Source organism: Vipera berus (assembly GCF_964194415.1).
Source record: "Vipera berus genome assembly, chromosome: 3".
In the NCBI taxonomy this organism is placed as follows: domain Eukaryota; kingdom Metazoa; phylum Chordata; class Lepidosauria; order Squamata; family Viperidae; genus Vipera; species Vipera berus.
The window spans coordinates 60,143,659-60,167,773 of NC_138204.1; the positions used below are offsets into that span (position 1 = coordinate 60,143,659).

The 24,115-nt window shown below is 36.2% G+C and overlaps 1 protein-coding gene across 1 annotated transcript; it reads right to left on the bottom strand.

Moving 5' to 3' along the window:
- Positions 1-457: 457 nt before the first annotated feature.
- On the bottom strand, positions 458-23,512 carry STIL (STIL centriolar assembly protein). Its single transcript, XM_081325869.1, is given in 18 exon segments — positions 458-1,885; positions 3,283-3,533; positions 4,070-4,262; positions 5,568-5,790; positions 6,386-6,548; positions 7,673-8,707; positions 10,231-10,342; positions 12,361-12,470; positions 13,646-13,653; positions 13,656-13,792; positions 14,720-14,806; positions 14,987-15,070; positions 15,520-15,767; positions 16,336-16,523; positions 17,307-17,422; positions 18,692-18,796; positions 20,639-20,705; positions 23,159-23,512. Coding segments are annotated over 17 exon segments (3,918 nt in total). The 5' UTR covers positions 20,674-20,705; positions 23,159-23,512; the 3' UTR covers positions 458-1,062.
- Between the last annotated feature and the right edge of the window lie 603 nt (positions 23,513-24,115).

The window sequence follows — 24,115 nt, forward strand, 5'->3', positions numbered from 1 at the left end:
AGATGGAGTTTTTTCCATATATATTTATGATTTGAATCACATGAAGTACCTTAGCTCACTTGGCAGGCTGATCACTGTACTATCAACCATGTAAATGCCCCTATACATGAGTAAGCAGCACAAGTTAGTGAGAGCTGAACACTCAATAACATATGCATAATGCTTGTGTGCATAATCTCTTTAGCATGTGCCAATCTATTCCTCCTTCCATTACTTTAATAAATATTTTATAATTTGACAGGGTGTAAAGTGTGCCCTGAATTTAAGGTGTCCGCACCTAAGGAGATTTGAATGTAAAGCAGACTTTTCCCAAACCAAGGATATTTTATTTAGTTTGGCTTATAATCCTGAAAATATCCTCTCTTCAGAAGTAAGGAAAAGCAGTGATAAGAGCTTATCTTTGGTTGTTCAAATCCCTTGTTCACCCATCTTAAGCATATTTAATATAAGTGTGAAGCTTCTTGGTTTATAGAGACATAAAGTAAACCAAGTTATATTTTTATAGCAGAGTTTTCTAAAAGTTGGCACATTACAAAAATAGTCTAGCACATTTTATTTCGGCACACAAAGTATTAAACAAAATAGGGAGTACAAAATATGTTTGAAGTTTATGGCAAGTCAAACACATAAGATGATTATCATTTGTCAACCTAGTTTTGTGTCCTAATTGCACTTGTTACAAATAACCATAGGACATTTTATTTCAAATTCATAAAATAAAACTTAAAGCTGGTAAACACCTCAAATCAAACTTGCTTTAAACTGTCTGCTTCACTGTGGATCATTTTATTCTTGTTGTTCAACATCTTTAAAAATATCCTACATAATATCCTGATTATATTCAATGACCGTTTGGATTGTAAATATATTCTAGTATGCATAAACACCTAAATTTATTGTGGGACCCAAGCTGTTGTATTTCTCAATATGAAATTAGGAAGCACTCACCCATTTATTTATTGCCAAGAAAAATTTTAAGTTATATTTAGCCAATAGCATCTCTTGATTTTTCTGAACCACAAGAAAAGAAAGAAAAGAGGATGCTAGTAATTTGTATAGAGGTCAGAATAACTTTGGTAGCTGTCTGAGTTGTTTTACATCAAGAAAAGTGCCCACTAAATTAACATTTTCTGCTTGATTTAAATTATCAACGGAGGGAGCTTGTGGAGTTCCAGTCACAGTGTGAACATTTAGATTTTCTTTGTCCGGATGCTGTGTAAATTCTGCTTCTCCGGGCAAAAGTTTCATGTTTGGCTTTAAATCCTTTAAAAAAGGGTGTGGAGTTTGATTAATTTGGTGCAGGATTCTGGGTGGCAAAACAGCATTTGTAACATTTCTCAAGACGGGCCCTTCTGAATGCAGCCGGTGACAAGACGATTCAGTTTTACAGTGTGTTGGATCAAAAGTAATCTGCTTCTCACCAGTTCTTTCAGAAGAGCTTTTCCAGGAAGCAAAGCCCTCTAAAACAGGGTTGAAATCCAAGTGCAGAACAGGCTCTTGGCTCTCTTTCCTCTTGTAGTTCTCAGATGCTTGCTCCTCTTCATCATCACTACCATCACTGCTTTGCAAGAGGCCATACTTCCTCATATATCTCTTGGTTGCAAAAGACATGTTGCCAGGAGAAATTAAACCAAGGCCCATCAAAGACTTCTCTGTATTAGTTTGCAGGAGAGTCTGTAAAGATGAAGTCACAGAACTTCTGTGGCTTGAATGGTTTAAAGAAAGCTGTGACAGCTGATTTTCATTAAGGTACTTGAGAGCAATAGCATTTGCCTCCATGCTCAGGTCTGCTCCAGTGGGAGTTAAGCCACTCATGCCAACATTAGCAAAAGAGATATAGTTTAGTCCTGGGACTATTGCTTCAGGATTAATACAAGCCAATACACTAGAAAAGAAAGAGATACATTTAAATAATTGTGTACATGGCCATTTATTCAATTTATTAATAACCAGCTGATCATAAAATGTGAATATACTATGAAACTGTCATCTGTTTTAGTATCCATGTAGTTTCCTAATTTGACTGCTTTAATGTGAAACAAATTGTTGCTCTCATACTGTCCGTGAATTTTATAAGGTGGTTAGCTTTAGTGAGGCTGTTTGTCTCTATCTTTAATATAGATGGCCTGATTTGTCATCTGATTTGCATGTCTGGGAGCAGCCTTTTATTTCTGTCCATAACAATGCCTTCCTGCCCATAAAAAAACCATTTTGATTAGTTACATATAAAAAAGTAAATAAAATACTCTATTCAATGCAAATCATGATTGGAATAATAATGCATTTGTCCAGATTAACTCACTAAAAAGTAGGTAGCATTGAGAGACATCTACCCTTGTAATTCCAAAAATCAGTGTTTTAAGCAATTCTGTGCAAAAGGAGAATTTATAATCTGAATAGTAACCCTGATCTCTAGATAGCTACCTGCAAAAGACAACTATTACAGATATTTCAGATTATTTAGGCAGACATAAATGCATGAATGCTCAATCATTTGTGGTTTTATGAAATATTAAAATTTTGTAAATTTTGATTAGTTTTTCATAGTTAGGCCAGATTTGCACAGACAAGACCGTAGGAAAGAAATCAGAAATGTAGTTTTCATTCTCATTTCAATTTAACAATGGTTTAATACTGCATTCAAATCCTGAACTGGAAATACTTTTAATGTTGGGTAGTAAAAATCAAATTTCAATCAGTGAAGGTTGAAGGTTGAAGTAACAATACTTCAAACTTCCTACTAATAGTCAAAGCTATCCAGACTTTGTTCTAGGTTGGATATTACAAACTTCTGCTCAAGAAAAAAATATGTAAAAAATATTTCTGAAAAACAAATTATCAAATTATGAGGAACAAGAAAGTCTGTCTCATTAGATGGCCTGAGGTTTCCCCTTGCTCTCTAGATGACAAGACACTATGACATCTTTCCCAAATCTTTATTCCTTTCTGTTCTTTTACCTTTATCACAAGCTAGTGTTGAAATGTAAAATACGTGTTCTGGAGAACCTGACAAGATTTTGTTCCCATGTAACATAAATTATTGACTACTGATTCCTCACTAGAGAAGCTTAAAATATTGCTTAATGCTATAGAATCTGATTTAAATTACAAGGAAGACCATCCCAATATAGCTGGAGCATAATAATGCATGGAAGCAGCAGGGTCTATAGGATGTGGTCAACACATCATTAACTGATTTGTTGGTTGTATGCAGTTCAGTTATACTGACTGATGTATTATATAAAACCTAGCAATAAATAAATATCAACAAATTGCCATTACCCAGCATTCTCCACTTTGTGTACATTGTTCATCTTCTTAGGAGAATCAAAATCTACTCCAAGATTTCTTAATTGCTTCAAGGTTGCATTTAGAACACTATCTTTATCTCTTAGGTCCATGTCTGATGTTGAGTCTCTTTTTTGTGCCTTGTTTATTTTTAAGGATGTAGTACATTCATCTTTAATCAGATCCTCTTTCAGAGAAGGACCGCTTTCATCAGAAGATTCCTTCAAAAATCGATTTACTTGGCCCTATAGAAATATTACAAAGAAGAACATAACATTGGATGAATAAAATTGCAGGATGGCATCTCCATAGGAATTCACAGCATGTTGACAATGTATTCATATCACCACAGGCAAACCTGTAAGCAATTTATTTCTAGCTCTCACATCATAGATGCACAACTAATGTCATTAGCTTACAGTTAAACAGATTTTAGCACGAGTCTTTAGAATGTATACATTTAGAAATAATCTGTTCAGGTTTACATTTAAATATCGTAATTCTGTTTAATTTTAAATAATCATGCAACTTAATCTATTTTGTCCCACACTACTTTTTGTAAAGAAATAATCATATAAGCAGTAGAATGCAGTTCTGAAATATTAACAATAAACTGGATATATCCTATTAAGTACTTTAAGGAAAGCATAGAATTTCAAGATGTGTGGATAATAAGGACTTTACTACTAAATACTTATTTAAAAAATCAGAAACAAATTGATTTATAGGGCCAGCACTGTTAAACACTTGAATTACGTTATATTGAAAAAACAAAACTTACTAATATATCCTGGTAAATTTTTTGATCATCTGGTGATACATTTGATGGGGTAGTAATGGGACACTCAAAATTTTGTTTATCAGTTGGCTCAAAAATATTGTCAGTTCCTTCCAAAGTACTTCTTTCTAAACATTTGTTACCATTTTCATTCTGAAGGGAAGCGTGGTCAATTCCTGTGGCAAGTGGTCCATTACTATTAGTAAAAACATAGTTTGAATTAAACTATCAATATATTTATCATTGTAGAGGAATTTACATCTTCAAATAGATTTCATATTTTCCCAATTCTTTAAAATTGTCATCCAACTCTCACATGCCAGAACATTTATTATGTTTTTAGATTGGAAATGACTTAAGTGTTCATCTTCATTTACTGCAAGTAATATTTCATAATCATGACTAGAAGCTAATAGTAGTATTCCCATCAGTATATTACTTGAATATAAGAATTTTTCCAGTTATTAAAATAAATATTGATTTAATATTTTCTGTTGAATGTTTTATGAGTAACTGCATGTGTCAAACGTTTAAATCCAAGTTTTCTTCTGGAGTGCATCTAGGATTATTATCCATGCGTGAAAATTATGTTTTTAATTACTCTCAACTTACAGATAATTCTATTTTGAGTATTATTCCTGACCAGGACAAGGAACATGGATAGATAGCTCCTTGCAAAGCAAGTCCATTCTCAACTCCTGTATACTGAAGAAAGTGTACAGATTGCATGTATTAATGTTTTTCTGACTATAAGTTGAGGCTTCCAAGAAACAGGGACCAGAAACTAGAGTATTCACAATCACACAAAGGATTAATGTGTATAAAACCTCTCATTATGAACATATTATGGTACCAAAAATGTGGCTGACATGCATAAGATGAACTTCTTAAATTGTGTCCCCTCACATTTTTCATATTTAAGGCTATCCCAATTTTTCAGGCCTACTCAAACTGAAAACATAGGAGCAGATCTTCACAAATGGAATACAGCCCTTAAAAGCAAGTTGGGAAACTGTCCAAGTTGGAGCTAGAATCAAAATATTGATTCTATATTGCTACAGAAATTGCTATATGATTCATTTAAAGCAACTAGTATGAAGAAAATAGCTATCTGGACTCAAATCCAAACAGTATTTTGAATCAAGCTGCTTCTATTCTTAAGATTAAAATGTTAGATTTTCAATAGGGGGCAAATATAGAAAATATATAGGCAACTTATTTTGAGGATTAAATGCATGGGATGTCATAGTGCAGAACAGTTCAATCCAGCCAATACAGGCTGCTACCTATGAGTAATATATCCTAGAATATAAGGTATAGTAATATAGTATATTACTGAAGACACAAAAATAGAGATGAACCAAACCAATCTGGTATTTATACAAGTCAATTAAAATACTAGCTTAAGTTCTGGGGGGAAAAACCCCAGAGGTGACTTGAACATAAAAGATTTGTGCAAAATTTAAAAGTCAGAAAGAATATTTCAACTTAAAAAAATTACCACAGGCCTGCAGAAGACTGATTAGTTCCTCCTTCAACAATATGGACACTATCAACAAAGCTGGGTATATCAACAGCTTTTAATGAAGAGGCAATGCTTGTTTGACTGCTGTACTTTTCTGCACTCATAGAAATAGTAATGTCTTCATTGGAAATTTCAACTTCATCTTCTTTCACAGACTCTTTCTTCTTTTCCAAAGGGGCATTCCAAAACAAGCTAGCACCTACAGCAAGTCAAATAAAAATATTGTGCAACTTAAAACTAGGCTGCTGCATTGTACACTGTGATACACATCTTGAAACAACTTTGCACCGTTTACAATGCCCTTACTCCATTACTGATATAAACTGATCTGATTACTGTACTAGCAAATTCTTACTGAACATGCAAAATTTGTTAAACAACTGAAAAATGGCAATCTATGTCTTTGTATGCAGTGCTGGTTTATAATTCTAAAACTTGCATAAATAATTCTAACTAGGACTGAGGGTTCTATGATCCCATTAGAAAATACCTCTTTAGTAAGAGAGGCCCAGTGTGTCAAAGTGAAAATATTATAGCTGGATTTTTTTTTAAAAACAAAAACATGTTGACATTTGCTTTGTGTTAGTTATGAGCAAACTAAGTTAAACTTAGTTAATAAAATTATAAATCTGAAGCATAATGTTGTACTATAGTATGGGGCACTAAGCAAGTTTCTGCAGAGACTAAAGGGCAGATACATCATATGCTATGAACAACCAGAACAAAATGGCTCCAATGTTTAGCATTTTCCCGAGTTTAGTGTCATTTAAAGAAAATGTATAATAAAACATTACCTGTACTCACTGCAATGCTGATACTTTTCTTCATGTGTAACCCTGGAGAAGACTGGGTTTCCATGGCAACAAATTCTACTTGCTTCTCAGACTGTATGCTATTGTTTTCTATGGATCTGGAAGCACAGGACTGAACAGTTTGCGCCTCTAAAAGCTGCTGAATCTGTAAACAAAATCTGTGTTAATTGAACAGCCTGGATAAAAGAACCAATTAGTATAAATTACTTGATAACTATTTACCCTATATAAATGTTTAAGACTATTTTCCTTTCGATGAACTACACAAGGCAGTATTTTAAAGTCCCTTTCATATATATATATATACACCACAGCACACAGAAATAGGTAGTTGAAATTAAAGAAAATCATTAATTTAGCTAGCTTCTATTGACTTCCCAGCATAAGAAATGTTAACAATAAAAATACAGTACAATCCAGTTATATTAAAACTTCTATTTGCCTCAGAGGAGATTGAAACAGAAACTCCTAAGTTCCAGCTTGAAAGTCACAGCAATCATGTCAAAGAGCAATTATACAGGTTCGCCTAGTGCACCAGCTGCGCCCCTTTTTGGACCGAGATGCCCTGTGCACGGTTACCCACGCCCTCCTCACTTCTCACCTGGATTACTGCAATGCTCTTTACATGGGGCTGCCCTTGAAGGCTTCAACTGGTGCAAAATGCAGCCGTGCGGGTGCTTATGGGAGTATCTCGGTACTGCCATGTTACACCACTCCTGCACGAGCTGCATTGGCTTCCGGTTGCCCTCCAAGTGCAATTCAAGGTGCTGGTAATAACCTTTAAAGCCCTACATGGCTTAGGCCCGGGGTACTTGTGAGACCACCTGCTGCCATTGTCAACCTCCCATCGCCCGGTTCGCTCCCAGTCGGCCTCCTCAGGGTGCCGTTGGCCAGGCAATGCTGGCTGGCGACCACCAGGGGAAGAGCCTTCTCTGTGGGAGCGCCGACCCTCTGGAATGAACTACCCCCGGAGCTGCAGACGGCCCCTGACCTTCGGTCTTTCCGCTGTGACCTGAAGACCTGGTTGTTCCAACAAGCGGGCCTGGACTGACTACGTTTTTTAATTAGGCTTTTTACTGGGTTAAATTGCCTTGTATTTATTGCATCTATTGTTTAATTCTTTTTTAAATTTTTTACTTTGTTTTTTAATTTTTATGGTAGTGAGCCGCCCTGAGTCCTCAGGGAAAAGGGCGGCATATAAATTTAATAAAATCAAATCAAATACTTCAGTAACAAAGCCAAATAGATCACTGAAATAACCCAACCAACCTGAGCCTGTAGCAGCTTGATTTGCCTATGCTGTTCAGCAAGAATTCTGTAAACATCTGAAGATAATCCCACCATTTCATTATCTGACACTGTATTTGCAGCAGGAAGGTGCATACAAGCTGAATGTGTTGTATGTGACTGTGTATTACCAGGATTTATTGGAGATGACATTCTTACTGCAGTAGATGTGTTATTATTAACAGGAGAACAATTCCCTATTATTCCATGATGGCCTATCCTCACAGGGCTACTTGTGGCACACGCTGGATTGCAGCCACCATTTACACATTCTTGATTCGGATGGAACATTAATTTTGTACTCTCCTGGGTAGGACCCGAACAATTTTCAGGGCTGTCATTGCATAAGCCTTGCCAAACATTTGCTGGGCTATATTGCATATGGCTATACTGCTGACAGTTGCAAATGCAAGGAGAACAGCATGATGGACCTTGAATTGGTACCCGAACTCCCAGGGGTCTTCTCAGATAAGATGGTGATAGTGTACACGTATGCCAGGGATACTGGGAAGCCACAGGAGGTTGGTTAGATTTTTGTGCTGAAAAGCCGTTAGTGGAAAGTTCTCCTTTCTGGGGAACATCATCACTATTTGCCAAGGGTCTTTCAGAAGGAATTCCACGTTGATGCAGGGATGTATTTTCAATATTGTTACAGGATATTGAAGGAGAAGTAGCTACACAACCCTTTTTTGCTTGAGAGCCAGCTGCGCTGGACTGCAGTTGTAGTGGAGACTGCATTCCTTTGCAAGGTTTTAAAGGTGTGATCCTGTGTTTCGGATGACTTGGTATTTGCTTTGGAGGAGGCTCTCTAGCATCTAAAGTAAAGATCTGTCTCCCAGCATCAGAGCTCCGAGAGTGCTGGGGAACATGCGCTGCAGAATATGACATCTTAGCAGGTGGATGTACAATTGGAGGTTGATTTTTAATCAAAGCATATTTAGATGTTGGTACAGATTCTGTGGAGATGCCTTCAAGTACAATGGACAGTTCAGGAACTGAAGGATGGATCTCGATCATCTGGAAACCAAGATAGTTTTTTAAAAATATATATTTATGAATTATTAATTTACCAGATTAATCTGAAGTATTTTTCTTTTATCATCTACACTCTGAATAGAAGTGCAAAGAGAATTAATAAGATAACATGTACACATAAAGAAATATGTCTCTTCAAGGTCTAAAATATGATACCCTTCCAAGCCCTCCAATGAGGCATCTTTGTGCTACACTAGCAGTCTCAAATATAAGTCTCATAGATAGATAGATAGATAGATAGATAGATAGATAGATAGATAGATAGATAGATAGATAGATAGATAGATAGATAGATCTTTGGTCATTCGGGTTTTTCCCCACGTAGAATTGAAGGTATCAGGGCGACATTTCGACAAAATCCCATCCGTCATCCTCAGGCTGGTGGCTTCAGCTTCGCTCTTCTCCCAGAAGAGCGAAGCTGAAGCCACCAGCCTGAGGATGACGGATATATATATGAAATATATATACATGAATATATATATATATATATATATATATATATATATATGATATATATATATACTGCTCAAAAAAATAAAGGGAACACTTAAACAACACAATGTACTGTATTTAATAGTGGGATGTCTTGTGTTCCCTTTATATATATATATATATATATATATATATATATATATATATATATATATATATATATGTAAATTTTAAATTGCTAACAAAGAATTAAGGGAGACTAATATGTTCTTAGTTAGCAATTTAAAATTTACACAAATATGAGCTGTCACCGGTGTGACTAATGCCTGTCGATGGCCTTCAGGATAGGCTGACACAGGAGATAAAGATTTGTCCCATGTTTGGGGCCTAGCAAGGTAATCTAAGAGTTAACAAGCATTTGTCATATATATATATATATATATATATATATATATATATATATATATATATATATATATATATATATATATATATATATATATATATATATATATATATATATATATATATATACATACTGTATATAAAATACATGTGCAAGTGCTTAATGTGAGAACAAGAAGAGACACTGTAAAAATGCTTTACCCAATGTAACACTATAATGTTTGCAGCTATTGATTTTCTATTATTGATTCACTGCCAGTTTAGAAATAAGAAGAAACAAAACCAATCAATTTCAATTCAGTTAGCATTCATTTAAGTTCTTAATAAGCATATCGGTGTAGTTCACACTTTTGCTAGCTCTTGTGTCGGTATGTTGTGAGAACACCTCCCTATTTAATTAAGTCAAGTAATTTTGCCATGGTTCAGCTAGTTTACTATTTTTTGCATATTCCCATAGCATAATTATGCAGAGTCCTAAAGAGTCTTCTTCTTCAAACTTAATTTGAAGGTTCAGTTGCAGCAATAAAGGGTTAAGAGTGCTGTAGTACAACCTAGTGGCAGGATTATGACATAACACTTATTTGTAAGAACTCTGAATCTGAATAATATTACTCAAAATAAATACTGCAAAGCTGTGACTAGCTTCAGACAAGAAATCTAGAATATACCTTTTGATTGATGGGATGAGGACGGGGAAAAGGTCTTGGAGATGCATCATCTTCCACACCAGAGTCATGATCACTGACAGAAAGTTTATTAGATGAGCAATCTAGGGACAAACTATATAAAAAAATTATATTGTTAGTAAATATAACTTTGGTATCTATTTTTTACTCCTGTAACATATTACAAATAATCACGGGTATCAGACAGATTTTTAAATATTCTTGTTATTATATACAATATTCCATTCTGTAACATAGAATTTTAAATAGTGTCTGCAACTCATGCCATGGCAGTTTACACATTTTGAATGAACCTTTATTGTCAAAGTACAACCATGTATACATTGAGATTGGCTGAGCCTTATGATCACTATTAAAAAGAGAAAGTTGAACAAGTGTTCGTAAACAAATTAGGTAAAGCATATAAATCTTATTGTCTCTTAATTTTTTAATTTTATTAATTAATTAATTAATTAATTAATTATTGGGACTTATATGCCGCCCTATCTCCCGAAGGACTCAGGGCGGCTAACAATAATGTACAATAAATACAGAAGTTAAAATAAAAATTAAAATTAAAGGCCCCTGTAGAATAAATAAAAATTAAAATTAAAATAAATTAAAAATTAGAGTTAAAAATTAAAAACATAATTAAAATCCCTGTCAGTCCAGGTCAGCCAGGTGGAAAAGGAGTGTTTTGAGGCCGCGGCGAAAGGACTGGAGATCTGGGGCCATCCGAATCTCAAGGGGGAGCTGGTTCCATAGGGCTGGCGCTCCCACAGAAAAGGCTCTCCCCCTGGGGGTCGCTAGCCGACATTGTCTAGCCGACGGTACCCTGAGGAGGCCTTCTCTGTGTGAGCGTACTGGGCGATGGGAAGTTGTTCCCGGCAGCAGATGGTCCTGCAAGTATCCCGGGCCTAAGCCATGTAGGACTTTAAAGGTAAGTACCAGCACCTTAAATCTCACCTGGAGGACAACCGGTAACCAATGCAGCTCACGCAGGAGGGGTGTAATATGGGAGTATCGGGTTGCTCCCATCACTACCCGCGCGGCCGCATTCTGCACCAGGTAAAGCCTCTGGGTGGTCTTCCAGGGTAGCCCCATGTAGAGAGCATTGCAGTAATCTATACGGGAGGTAACGAGTGCGTGGGTGACAGTACGTAGGGCATCTCGGTCCAGAAAGGGGCGCAACTGGCGTACCAGGCGAACGCCCCCCTAGCCACGACTCCAATATGATCTTCAAAACTGAGTCATGAATCCAGGAGGATGCCTAGATTGCGTGCTCTATCAACGGGAGGTAATATCTCTCCTCCTATAACCAAAGATGGAACCTCTTGGACTAAACGAGATGCCGGTACGTAAAGCCACTCAGTCTTGGCCGGGTTGAGCCGGAGCCTGTTCTTTCCCATCCAAATCTGTACCGCTTCCAGGCAACGGGACATCACATCAAGGGCATCACTGGGTTGGTTCGGGGTGGAGATGAAAAGCTGGGTATCATCAGCATATTGATGATACCTCACCCCGAAGCCACGGATGATCTCTCCCAGCGGCCTCATATAGATGTTGAACAGGAGAGGCGAAAGTACCGACCCCTGAGGCACCCCACAGCTAAGGGGCCTAGGGGTTGACCTCTGCCCCCCTGCCAACACCGTCTGCGAACGGCCCGAGAGGTAACAAATATTATTATTATTATTATTATTATTATTATTATTATTATTATTATTAACAACAACAAATATTATGTTTGTTTCTTGGTTACAGGAATAGTGTCTCTCCTAATACAGTCTCTTCATTAAAGAAAATTTATACTGTGAGATTAGAAAGTAAAATCTACAATGCAAATACACACATATTGCCTGATATCTTTTGGGTGGTCTACTTTTGGATAATAAATTACAACTTATTATATTAATGACATTAACAATCTAAGAAATCCTATTGTCTTATCTCCTACTTTTCTGGAAGATATATTTCACATGGCAGGAGACAGGAACACCTGATAGGTACTAATTATTATTACTGAAAATCCTTATTTATTGCAAGTTACTGTAAAAATTTTGGAAGTGAATGAATTGTACAGAAGCAAACAAATAATACAGATTATTTGCAAGGAGAATTTTAAAAATGACTCACCTGTTTATGGAAATATTTTTTGAAATTTTGCTGAAGAATTCTGTTTCTGCATTTTTATTTTCTGAGTTCAGTTCAAACTGGATAGGGTATTTATCTGAAGGTTCTACATCCTGAAATGAAATAGATACAGATACTAAGCTGGACAGTCTAATCACAACAAAAGTGCTTCACTCTGCATCAAACAATAGTGGTGCTGACTATTTATTGCCTGAAAGCTTTTATGTACCTGTACGTAGGGGATTCATGACTATTACAGAGAATGCCATAAAGTGATGAGGTAAAAGATGAAGTAAAAATTTAAAGAACATTATTGCTTCAAATTTCTAACAATTATATTAGGTATAGTATAGAGGTAAAAATTGGGAAACCATTACTGCTGTAATTTTCTAACAATAACGTTAGATATAGTATAAAAATATTTGAGCACATATGAAAAATACTCAGCAGACTTTCCATTGCAAATTGGCCAAGAAAAGATGTTTCCAAATTAAGAAAGCTAAATAAATAAATACAACACAGAAGTCCCAATGAAATATTTCTATTTGCTTCTCAATCTTATGAGGTTGTTCTCTACCGGAGTTATAATTACTATGCTGGTAATCAGAAAGATGATGCAAAATAAGTAATCCTGGTTGAAATAACTATCTTTCTAAATTGAGAGAATAAAGGATTATACAGTTTACGTCTTTCATCAACAGCAAGCATCCCACAAACCTATTTTCTAGTTTGGCTTGTAGAAGCTATGGTTAAACCTTTTAGAATATGTAAATTATTCAAAATGCAACTTTTCTAAGATATGGCCCAACATATTTTATGATTAGTTTTGAAATCAAAAAGCTAAACTATTGTTTTGAGATCCCATAATTTTTCTTTTTCTTTCTCCACAGAAAAATCAGGTAATTGCCAAGAGTCTCCACCTATATTCTTTTCTTTTTAAACCTACAAGATAGATTAGGATAAAAAGAATGACTAGATCAAGAGTAAATATCTCAGGTTAAGTAATAACTTAAATCTAGATCTAGATCTCGTCTTAATCCTAAATTTGTTCTTTCCTGGTGAATTTTCAACAGCAGCTGCTACTTTTGGAAGAAAGTTCCATTTAAAATTTCTAAAGAGATTGTGCTTACTGGAATGTTAAGAACATTTGAAATCATAAACAAAACCATTTTATAATTTGAATATATATGCATTCGAGTTATTGCATACTTTGATATATTTTGATCTTACAAACAAAGTAGGGCCATGCTATTTCATATCCAGCATGATAGGAAGTCAAGCAACTTACTTTGAACAATGTAACGTTTCTTTGCAGGTAAGTAGCTGGAAGTCTAGTTCAGTACGCCCATCATAAGGAAAGCATTCATAAAACTTTGGATCTTTATGATTCAGAGCAAAAAGAACTACAAGAAACCTTCCCGTTTCAGAAAATACCCTATAGAGAAGAAAAATATTCTGTATACAAAGCAATGCAAAAATCACAAATTCAGAATTTCCATGCAACAACATAAATTGTTCGTTGCCAAGTCACCGGTTTGAGATGAGCGACTATACAAATTGAATAAACAAACCAACCAATAAATCAAGCCATTAGAAATGTTGAATGGAATTTAGCATGTTTTTAAAAAGATAGTACAACATTTAGCTAACCATTCTAGAGTCTCAATCGCTGTCTGTATAGCATGTCATTATTTATCATAAAAGGATTAAACAGTAAGATTATATTACCTTCCTGGACTACTATACAAAACTATTATTACTCCTATGGTTTGTAAAGCAATAAATGCATGGAAGTAGAATGCAGGATGATGCTATCTAATTCCAAATGAATTTACTCTGTATTTGCAATGGGGCAAGCAAAGCATTGCTCTGTGTTCATATACAATATTTGACTCAATGACAGCTCCAACCATTTAAAAAGTTTAGCTCAGATCATGTTTTAGAAAACCTCTCCAATAAGATTCTACTGGGCACAGTTATCTGGCTGGATTTGTTCTACCCCACTTTCTAAAACAGTACAATACAAAAACAGCACATTTCTATGGTCAAGAAATCTGTTTTACTTATTCTTGCATAATATTTCTACATTATTACAACTATATATTGTTCTTTCTGAGGAACTTTTTTTAATTGCCTGAAATATTTAATAGTATTTTATGCTATCTACCAATTCTGATTTGTTTACCGTTTATTTTAACTATCTATTTTAATGACCTTTTCGATTATATATTGTGGTTATTTTAGCAATAAAATATAAAATATAATAACAAGGCCAATAAATTAAAATCCCTATTACTGTAACAGTAACAAAAAAAATCCCTATTACTATTAACCGATAAGAACTAATTTTAATTATAATTACCTCTCTTGGATTGATGAGCTGTATAAATATCGCAGACAAAAGGTCCAAACTTGTGGATTGTGAATGTGAACTAGTCCACTCAGCCAGCTAGAGGAATAGAGAAGCAAAGATACTTCTGAACACTCATATTACAACACTTGCATAACATATAGAAATAAAATCTGGACTATCTAGGGTAATCTGCAAATATACTGCAAATATTTCTCATAATACTAATTCAAATCAAGAAACTTTTAAAGGAATAAAGCTCATCACCCAAATACTTACATGCCAATCAATGGCAGTGTACATGCTTTGGGGTCTGATTCCAGAATTAGAAGTAGTTTCCTTGTTTGATCCATTGAAAGATAACTGCAAGTAAAACAAATGACCTTTTTTAACAAAGAAAAGTGATTTTAAAGAAACGAAAGAGATTTCCAAACTAGCAAAAAGCTTTTGCCAGAGAAGTAGCAAATAAAGGAGATAAACATACGAAGGAATTGTTCACATATTATACGTAAGAGAAATGTACGCACTTCACACAATAGACTGTACAAACGTTAAGAGAACAATTTTGCCTAATATTTTTTTCAGTGCCTTCTGAAACAAAAAATGGTCAGTACATGTATTTTTCAGATGGCTTTGTCTTTAAGACAAAACGAGAACACATGGTCTGCTGTTTCTAATCCAGTGCTTTAACTACTATATCAAACTGGCTCTTTAATTTCATTTAAGAACCGGAACCCTTAGAAAGCATTCAGTGAAAAACTGCACTCTTGAATGAATCACAAATAGACATTGCCAAACTCAAATTAACTTACCCATATTTGTAAGTTCCTTGGATGTGTGCAATACTCATATTGCTACTTAGGTTTCTAGCAAGGGCCGTAGGAATTATTGGAATAGGCTTCACAGGGGTAAATTTTAAAACATTGGCTACTGTAACTGCTGCCCAGTGAAAATCAAAATTTAAGTTATCCATATTCTCCACTGAAGAGATGTGAACTCTTAAGGTCAGCAGTTTGGAAAGTTCCAAAGAATCTTGGCTGTTCAGATTCTGATGCAGCATCTATAGTAAGAAAGTATCAAAATAAATCTCAAATGAAAGTATCAAATTGTTCAAAACAGAGAAAGACATCACAAATAGCACCATTCGATAGGCATACTCCATATGTTTTAACACAGTTGAAAAGAACACCCAAAACAGTAGGGATGATATTCCAATTGTTGTTATCTCAGCTTCTGCCACCAAGGAGTGTCAGAAAATATGAATGATACAGAAAAGGATATTGAGAGTCTATAAGGATTTTACCTGTTCAAATATGCAATCATTCTTTTAATAATATAGGGCAGTGGGGCTCCCAACCTTTTCTATACCCCGCACCCCTAAAACACTTGATATATCCTCACACCCCTTACAAAAGTTTGAAATTATGACAGCGAATTATGCATATACACTATAATTTTGAAAACCCAAGTTTTCGCACCCCCTGGAATATCATCCCGTACCCCCAGGGGGTACAAGCACCCCCGGTTGGGAACCCGTGATAAAGGGATATAACTAAAGACTGAAATACTATACAGTCAAGACAACATATCCTCCTAAAGAATAAAAAGAATATCCCCCAAATTCTTACCTTAAACGCTAAGTTAAAATCTTCAAAAGTGTGTACTATGGTATCACTTGATGAACATTCCCAAGCACCAATCCTGCATGGGATGAAAAAGTCTCCAGGAAGAGGTGCTGTGGGATTTTTCCCCAAACCATTTGGTTCTTCACGACCAGGATCAAAACGGTCTACTGTTAGCAATACACATTCACCATCTATGCCAGAAAATTAGGACAATTAATATGCTTTCCATTTTTATTTCATAGATACTATCCCTGTTACTATTACTAGTCCCAAAATCTAGACAAACTTTGCTCCAAAGAACTGGAATGACTATAACTCTGTAGCTAGAATACACTCAAAATATGGTAAAAAACAACAACAAAAGGTCCAATTTTGATTCCCTGTACTCCACAACAGGTAGAGTACTCAATGTAGCCTATAATAGATAAGAATAGAAATGAAGACGCATCTCGAACTCATTAAAGCAGATGCAATTTTGCAGGGCTCACATGGTTGCTTCAAAAGCAGTTTCCTGTTCTCTTAGTATGCACAGCTGCTTCAATTTTTTTTTCTTATATATGACTTATGTACACACTGGAGCAGCTTTCAGAGCAACCATGTGGAGTCCTGTGCACTGTAAACCATCCTATTTTGACGCCCCACAGAGCTCAATAAAATATTCTTGCTTAAATTATTTAAACCTTCAATTCCTTTCCATGTAAAAGGAGAAAAATATAACTCTGAAATAAAGCTGAGCTGTAGAGAAGCATCCTTGAGTCACCTATATACCGAGGGGAATGATAAATTCAAGATGGTTATTTATAATTATTAAGCAGAATCGGCTTAGTGATGAAACACATAATTGCAAATAATAGATTCTAAGTTCAGTACAATGTTTTCTATTCCTTGGTGTTATGTCATAACAGTCATGTTAAGAAGAAACAAGCATACAAGGTTTACTTATTCCATCAAAAATATAATATTTGCCTACTTACTTTCATCTACCGCAAGAGTGCCAACTAAAAAACAGGGGAATGGCTTCTTTCTACTTTGCTTAGCATGACGATGGGCAAGCCGCAGTGTTTTTTCAGCAATTATTACTTTAGGATTTCTAAGAGATAACAAACAGAATTTAGTCTTTATGAACATACCAAACTAAGAGATTCAACTATCCCCCAAAAACTATTTACAAGAAAAAAAACAGCCCACGGGGGGGGGGGGGAAACAATGGGATATAAGTTGAGAAAGCAATTTCAGGTTATCATATCTCAGTCACTTCCCATCTGGTCCACCATAATGCATTCTATACCCTGAAAACCACTTAGAAGCTACAATAGGTGAAGAAGGTGGCTGCAGAGATAGTAGTTGTAGACATCCCATGTAAGATCTTTACCTATTGACCTGCAGTGGCTACTAGTAAGATTCCAGGTACAATTTGAATGTTAGTTGTCTTCTATAAAACCTTTCATGGCTTACAGTCCGATTATGTTGGGACCTCTTACTCTTGTTGTTTTTGCCCAATTGGTTAGACGTGGTATTGTTGGCACATTTGTGCTATCTTGTGGGATTTAGCAAATACACTGCAACTACAACTGATTTATAGGACAGCATTTCCCATGAGGTTTGTATGGCTCCAAACTTGTTGTGTATGGACAAAATTGAAAAATCATAGCTCTTTCAATAGACGCTGAGTAGGATGAGGTGATGCATTTCCTGACAGAATATTTTGACTTCTGACTAGGATATTTTCTCCCACTGATGTGATGCATTTATTGTTTGCTCTTTTCTTATGCTATTTTATACTAATAGGTAAGGCCTCTCAGAAGAAGAGTAGCATGGTGGCTTAGTAGTAAAGGCACTTGCCTCTAATTCAGAAGGTTGAGAGTTCAATTCTAGGTAATATCAGCTGTGAATTCCACATAGGCATCAGGAAGGGCATCCAGGCAGTAAAAGCTCAGCTTCATTTAGTTGCCCTAACTTTACCCCAAGTTAAGGGATTACAGGGTTTTTTTTTAAAAAAGCAAGCGTCTCAGAACAACTTCAGTGATTGAAATGGCATACAAGTTGATAAAGTGAAAAAGCTCTAGGAGCATCACTTTGATCCTTCCCAAAATTTGACTCTGGTTTATTTTATCACCTAGTCTGAGTACACACCAGAATGTTGACATTCTGTCCTTTACATACAGCAAAGGAAACTCCAAATCTTACCATGGATATATTACATTATATAACCTAATAATAAATAATAAATTGGAATACAGTATTATTTAAGGATTAACTCAGTTCCCAATCGCTGGTAGATGAAATGAAGAAAATTACTAAAAATGTTTGGTGCTCCCAAACACTTAAAATGTTGAACCTAAAAGATTACAAGTCTTACCTATAACTTAGGTGAGAAACAATGCTTTCTCCAATAGGAGCTGGATTCCAAAGTGCAAATTTTGATGCAGGAAAACTAAAGGATGGCATCTTTCCCCAAACCCCTCTGAAAGATAAAACCATTTTAGATTTAACACATTTGATTTCAGTATAGTTGGAGAAAAGGTGATGACCAATGTTCATATACAGGTGAAACTCGAAAAATTAGAATATCGTGCAAAAGTTCATTTATTTCAGTAATGCAACTTAAAAGGGGAAACTAATATATGAGATAGACTCATTACATGCAAAGCAAGATAGTTCAAGCCGTGATTTGTCATAATTGTGATGATTATGGCTTACAGCTCATGAAAACCCCAAATCCACAATCTCAGTAAATTAGAATATTATGAAAAGGTGTAATATTCTAGGCTCAAAGTGTCCCACTCTAATCAGCTAATTAGGCCATAACACCTGCAAAGGGTTCCTGAGCCTTTAAATGGTCTCTCAGTCTGGTTCAGTAGGAATCACAATCATGGGGAAGACTGCTGACCTGACAGTTGTGCAGAAAACCATCACTGACACCCTCCATAAGGAAGGAAAGCCTCAAAAGGTAATTGCAAAAGAAGTTGGATGTTCCCAAAGTGCTGTATCAAAGCACATTAATAGAAAGTTATGTGGAAGGGAAAAGTGGAAGAAAAAGGTGCACAAGCAGCAGGGATGACTGCAGCCTGGAGAGGATTGTCAGGAAAAGGTCATTCAAAAGTGTTGGGGACTTTCACAAGGAGTGGACTGAGGCTGGAGTCAGTGCATCAAGAGCCACCACACACAGATGGATCCTGGACATGGGCTTCAAATGTCGTATTCCTCGTCAAGCCGCTCCTGAACAACAAACGTCAGAAGCGTCTTACCTGGGCTAAAGAAAAACAGACCTGGTCTGTTGCTCAGTAGTCCAAAGTCCTCTTTTCTGATGAGAGCAACTTTTGCATTTCATTTGGAAACCAAGGACCCAGAGTCTGGAGGAAGAATGGAGAGGCACACACTGCAAGATGCTTGAAGTCCAGTGTGAAGTTTCCACAGTCTGTGTTGATTTGGGGAGCCATGTCATCTGCTGGTGTTGGTCCACTGTGCTTCATTAAGTCCAGGGTCAACGCAGCTGTCTACCAGGAGATTTTGGAGCACTTCATGCTTCCTTCCACAAGCTTTAGGGGAATGCTGACTTCATTTTCTAGCAGGACTTGGCACCTGCCCACACTGCCAAAAGCACCAAAACCTGGTTCAATGACCGTGGGATTACTGTGCTTGATTGGCCAGCAAACTCGCCTGACCTGAACCCCATAGAGAATCTATGGGGCATTGCCAAGAGAAAGATGAGAGACATGAGACCGAACAATGCAGAAGAGCTGAAGGCCGCTATTGAAGCATCCTGGTCTTGCATAACACCTCAGCAGTGCCACAGGCTGATAGATTCCATGCCACGCCACATTGAGGCAGTAATTGCTGCAAAAGGGGCCCAAACCAAGTACTGAGTACATATGCATGCTTATGCTTTTCAGAGGTCCGATATTGTTCTATGTACACTCCTGGTTTTATTGATTGCATGTAATATTCTAATTTACTGAGATTGTGGATTTGGAGTTTTCATGAGCTGTAAGCCATAATCATCACAATTATGACAAATCACGGCTTGAACTGTCTTGCTTTGCATGTAATGAGTCTAACTCATATATTAGTTTCCCCTTTTAAGTTGCATTACTGAAATAAATGAACTTTTGCACGATATTCTAATTTTTTGAGTTTCACCTGTATTTTACCTTTTGTTTGCAAATTCCAGGCAGCCTACATAACTACTAAACAAAACTACTAAATCAACATTACAGAAAAGAAACAAATTATTTTCAGTGCAAACACATTCATTCTCCACATCAGTAGCCTTTAAAATCATAGCATCTGAACAAAATATCAATACCTTTGGTTTTGAGATTCAGGGGAAATTGGTTCCATGATATGTATGTATGAAATTCAAGTTTGCTACTCTGTAAGAAAATGTAACAGAGGAACATTAATTGGCATTAATTTTTGGCATTAATTTTTCAGCAGAAACAACTTCTATTTTTAAGTATCACTAATCCTTAGAAAGATGTATTTTAGTTTCAGCAGTTATATTTCAGCAAATATAACTACAATTAACAATTTCTGCAACATAGCACATATAACTACAATTTACCATTTCTGTAAATTGTAGTTATATCAGCTATGCTGTGGCAATTTATATACATAGGAAACATGGACAATAAACCAACAGCAGGATTCATTGTGAAAGACTGCTGAGTGATTTTCCTGATTTCTAATTACTGAAGAATATACGGTAAACTGGTTTTAGTTATAACCAACTTGGTAACAAGAATTAAACTAATGCAACAATGTTCTGTAATCATCATTAAACCTAATGCACAAAGAAAACAATTTAATATAGGCTATTTTAGTCGTGTGGGGAGGGAGGTATGACATATTTATTTCAGTCCAAAGCCTTCTTGGACAACCATGGTCTTTAAAAACTCAAAAAGGCTGGAGCTGCTCTAAGCCAAGCAAACCACACTACTTTGCAGGAGAGAGAACCATTTTTTAGATACTGGAAAGTAAGTGTCTAGAAGAGTAGGGACCCTGGAGGAAGCCTATTCTCTCCCTCCCCCCCCATCCCTTTAATGTTACTGAGTGGGCAATTATGAGTGAAAGCAGACAGTCTCCAAATATCCAGGTCCCAAGCCACATTTAGTTTAGTAGAAGTAGATCATATGAATATGAAAGACATATGGGATAAAACAAGGCTTTTAAACTTATGAAACAAGAAAACAGACACATCTGAACTTAGCAAGCCTTAGTGGGTTAAATATTTGAAGGAAGGAATAAAAGCACCATCGCTAACATCAAGTTTTTTTTATACATAAACTGTAGGTCTTTGAAAGAGGCATAAAGCAGGAGTGAAAATAAGAGTTTCATTATTCTGTCATTTATTGCAAAATAGTCCTTTCATGTCGGGTTTCTTGTTCAAATTATAAAGCTAATACTCAAATAAACAAAATTCAACATGAAGTAAAGTTAGGGAGATAAGATACAAATGCGAAGTTCATCCCCTAGGCAAAGTAAATCAAATAAAATGGGAATGCCTATTGGAGGGAATAGTCAGATTGGGAATAGTTTATATGAAAATGAATTTGGAATTGTGCTTAACCATAAGCAGAATATGGGTCAGTAATGTGCCATGCAATTGAGAAGGGAAATCTACATTGTTATTTTTCTTTATCTTAGGATCAGTACAGTTCTTGATTCAAATAACTGTATTTTCAGTTGGTCAGATTCCATCTAAGGTATTACATCTAGCTGAATAAATGTGAGATATTTGCACTAGCTTTTGGCTCAGTTTAGGAACCATTTAGTAAAAGGAAGAACTGAATAGTGAAGCCAATTACTAAGAAATGTGACAATCTCTCAGTTTGATGGGTTCAGACTGAGGCTGGACATCCACCTAGCAGGAATGCTTTCATTTAGATTTTTACACTGAGCAAGAAACTGGATTCAATGACATAAAAGCCTCATAGTGAAACGACAAGAAAGAAACTTCCTGGATACCACAGGTTGTAGATGTCATCTAACTAAATATGAAACGTTGATGTGTCTTATACATGTCCCCAGATCCTAGAACTTTTAACTATTAATGCAGTTCTTTCAGACTGCTTCTGATGCACGAAGGCGGCTTCCTTTTGATACGAGACAGGCAGCAAATAAATTTAATGTAATTTAAAAAAACATACTCTGAATAGCTTCGATTACATAATCTCAATTCATAGCCCCCATGCGTTTTTAGCAAAATTATTTGTTGGGGAAAGCTAATCATTCACAAAATTGTTCATGTTCAATGTACATTGTTGAGATACGAACAATCCATAGGTTGGCGAATTACTTTATCTTTATTAGACTTATATACCGCCCTTCTCCCGTAGGAAAATAACAATACAACAATTACAAAAATTAAGAACAGTTAAAATAATTGCATTTAAACCTTGAATAAATATAAATATAAAATAAAATAAACCTTGAATAAATATAAATATAAAATAAATATAAATATAAAACTTTAGGAAGACTGAACGAAACCACATTTAACCTCTCATTTATTTTCCTGCCAACACCGCCTACCCCAGTTAAGAAGGAAAAAAAATATATATCCAAGGCCGTAGTCGAGGCAATCCGACGTAGATTAAGGATCGGGGTTTGATTTCCCCGGGCATTTCTGCGCTACCTGAATGACCCATTTGAACCTCATTATACAAGCCTCAACCCAGGCTTTGTATAAAAAGGGAGAATCATTACAAAAAGGAGGGGAGAGAAACGCCCTGTACATAAGAATGGAAGCGATAAAGATGAAGAGAATTTGTATCCAAAAAAAAAAAAAGAATACCCGCATCAAGAGCAATATCGCCCCATTTACCTCACAACTCGCATTAAGACTCCGTTTTTATTCCCGGATCACCAGAGCCGGACACAACGATCAACCAAAGCAACTGAATTCTTATTCCCCTCCTGTTGTGGCGGCTCCAATGGCGGCACAATCAGCCAATCCGAAGACCCCGACGGCAACTCGGTTTAGCCAATCAACGCTTTTAACGCGCCCTATCCTCCGCCCATCGCCCTTTTCGAATCGTTCATTTAGTGTCAATCAAACCATCGCTCCCGCCTAGTGGTTTGGCGTAACCAATGACCAAGCTTCTAGTGAAATAAAACCGCCTTTTAAGCTTGCGCGCCCATCTCTTAAGGGTGGGATTTTAAAAACGGGTTTCTTTTAAACGGCCTCAAGAAGCCCAGCTACTGCGCAAGCGCTAAGATTAAGGCAAGGGGTGTAGCTCTTTCTGTTGCCATAGTAATCGCTTGTAAGGCTTCCAGCAAAGACAGCAGCATTAATCGCAAACACCTTTGAGCAAACATAATTAGGAAAGGTCTGTTAATGACTTTACAACCTAGATACTGTACTGGTTCAGAAGTAAATCTCAGGTACGTTGGCTGGGTTAGGAGCTTCATATTCGGCCCTTCAAGTTCACTTGGGGGCTTAGTCCCAGATAAGTGAGTATAGGACTGCAGCCTATTTCAAGTTGCTGCAAGACCAACAAGAAGTAATTTGGTAGTAGTTAATCTACTTTCTCTGCACCTACGTTAGATAACAGCAGTGCTGTTATTGTGGTTTGTAATACTGGAATAACCTGCCTGGTTGAAACACTGTCCAAAATAAGAGAGTCAAGTGGTGCCACTGCTGCCATTTAAGGTTTTCATTCACACTGAAGCAGCGTTTCTCAGCCTCAGCAACTTCCAAGAGGTGTGGACTTCAAACTTCCAGAAACCCCCATCAGCTACACCTCTTAAGGTTGTTGAACTTGAGAAAATGCTGCTTTAA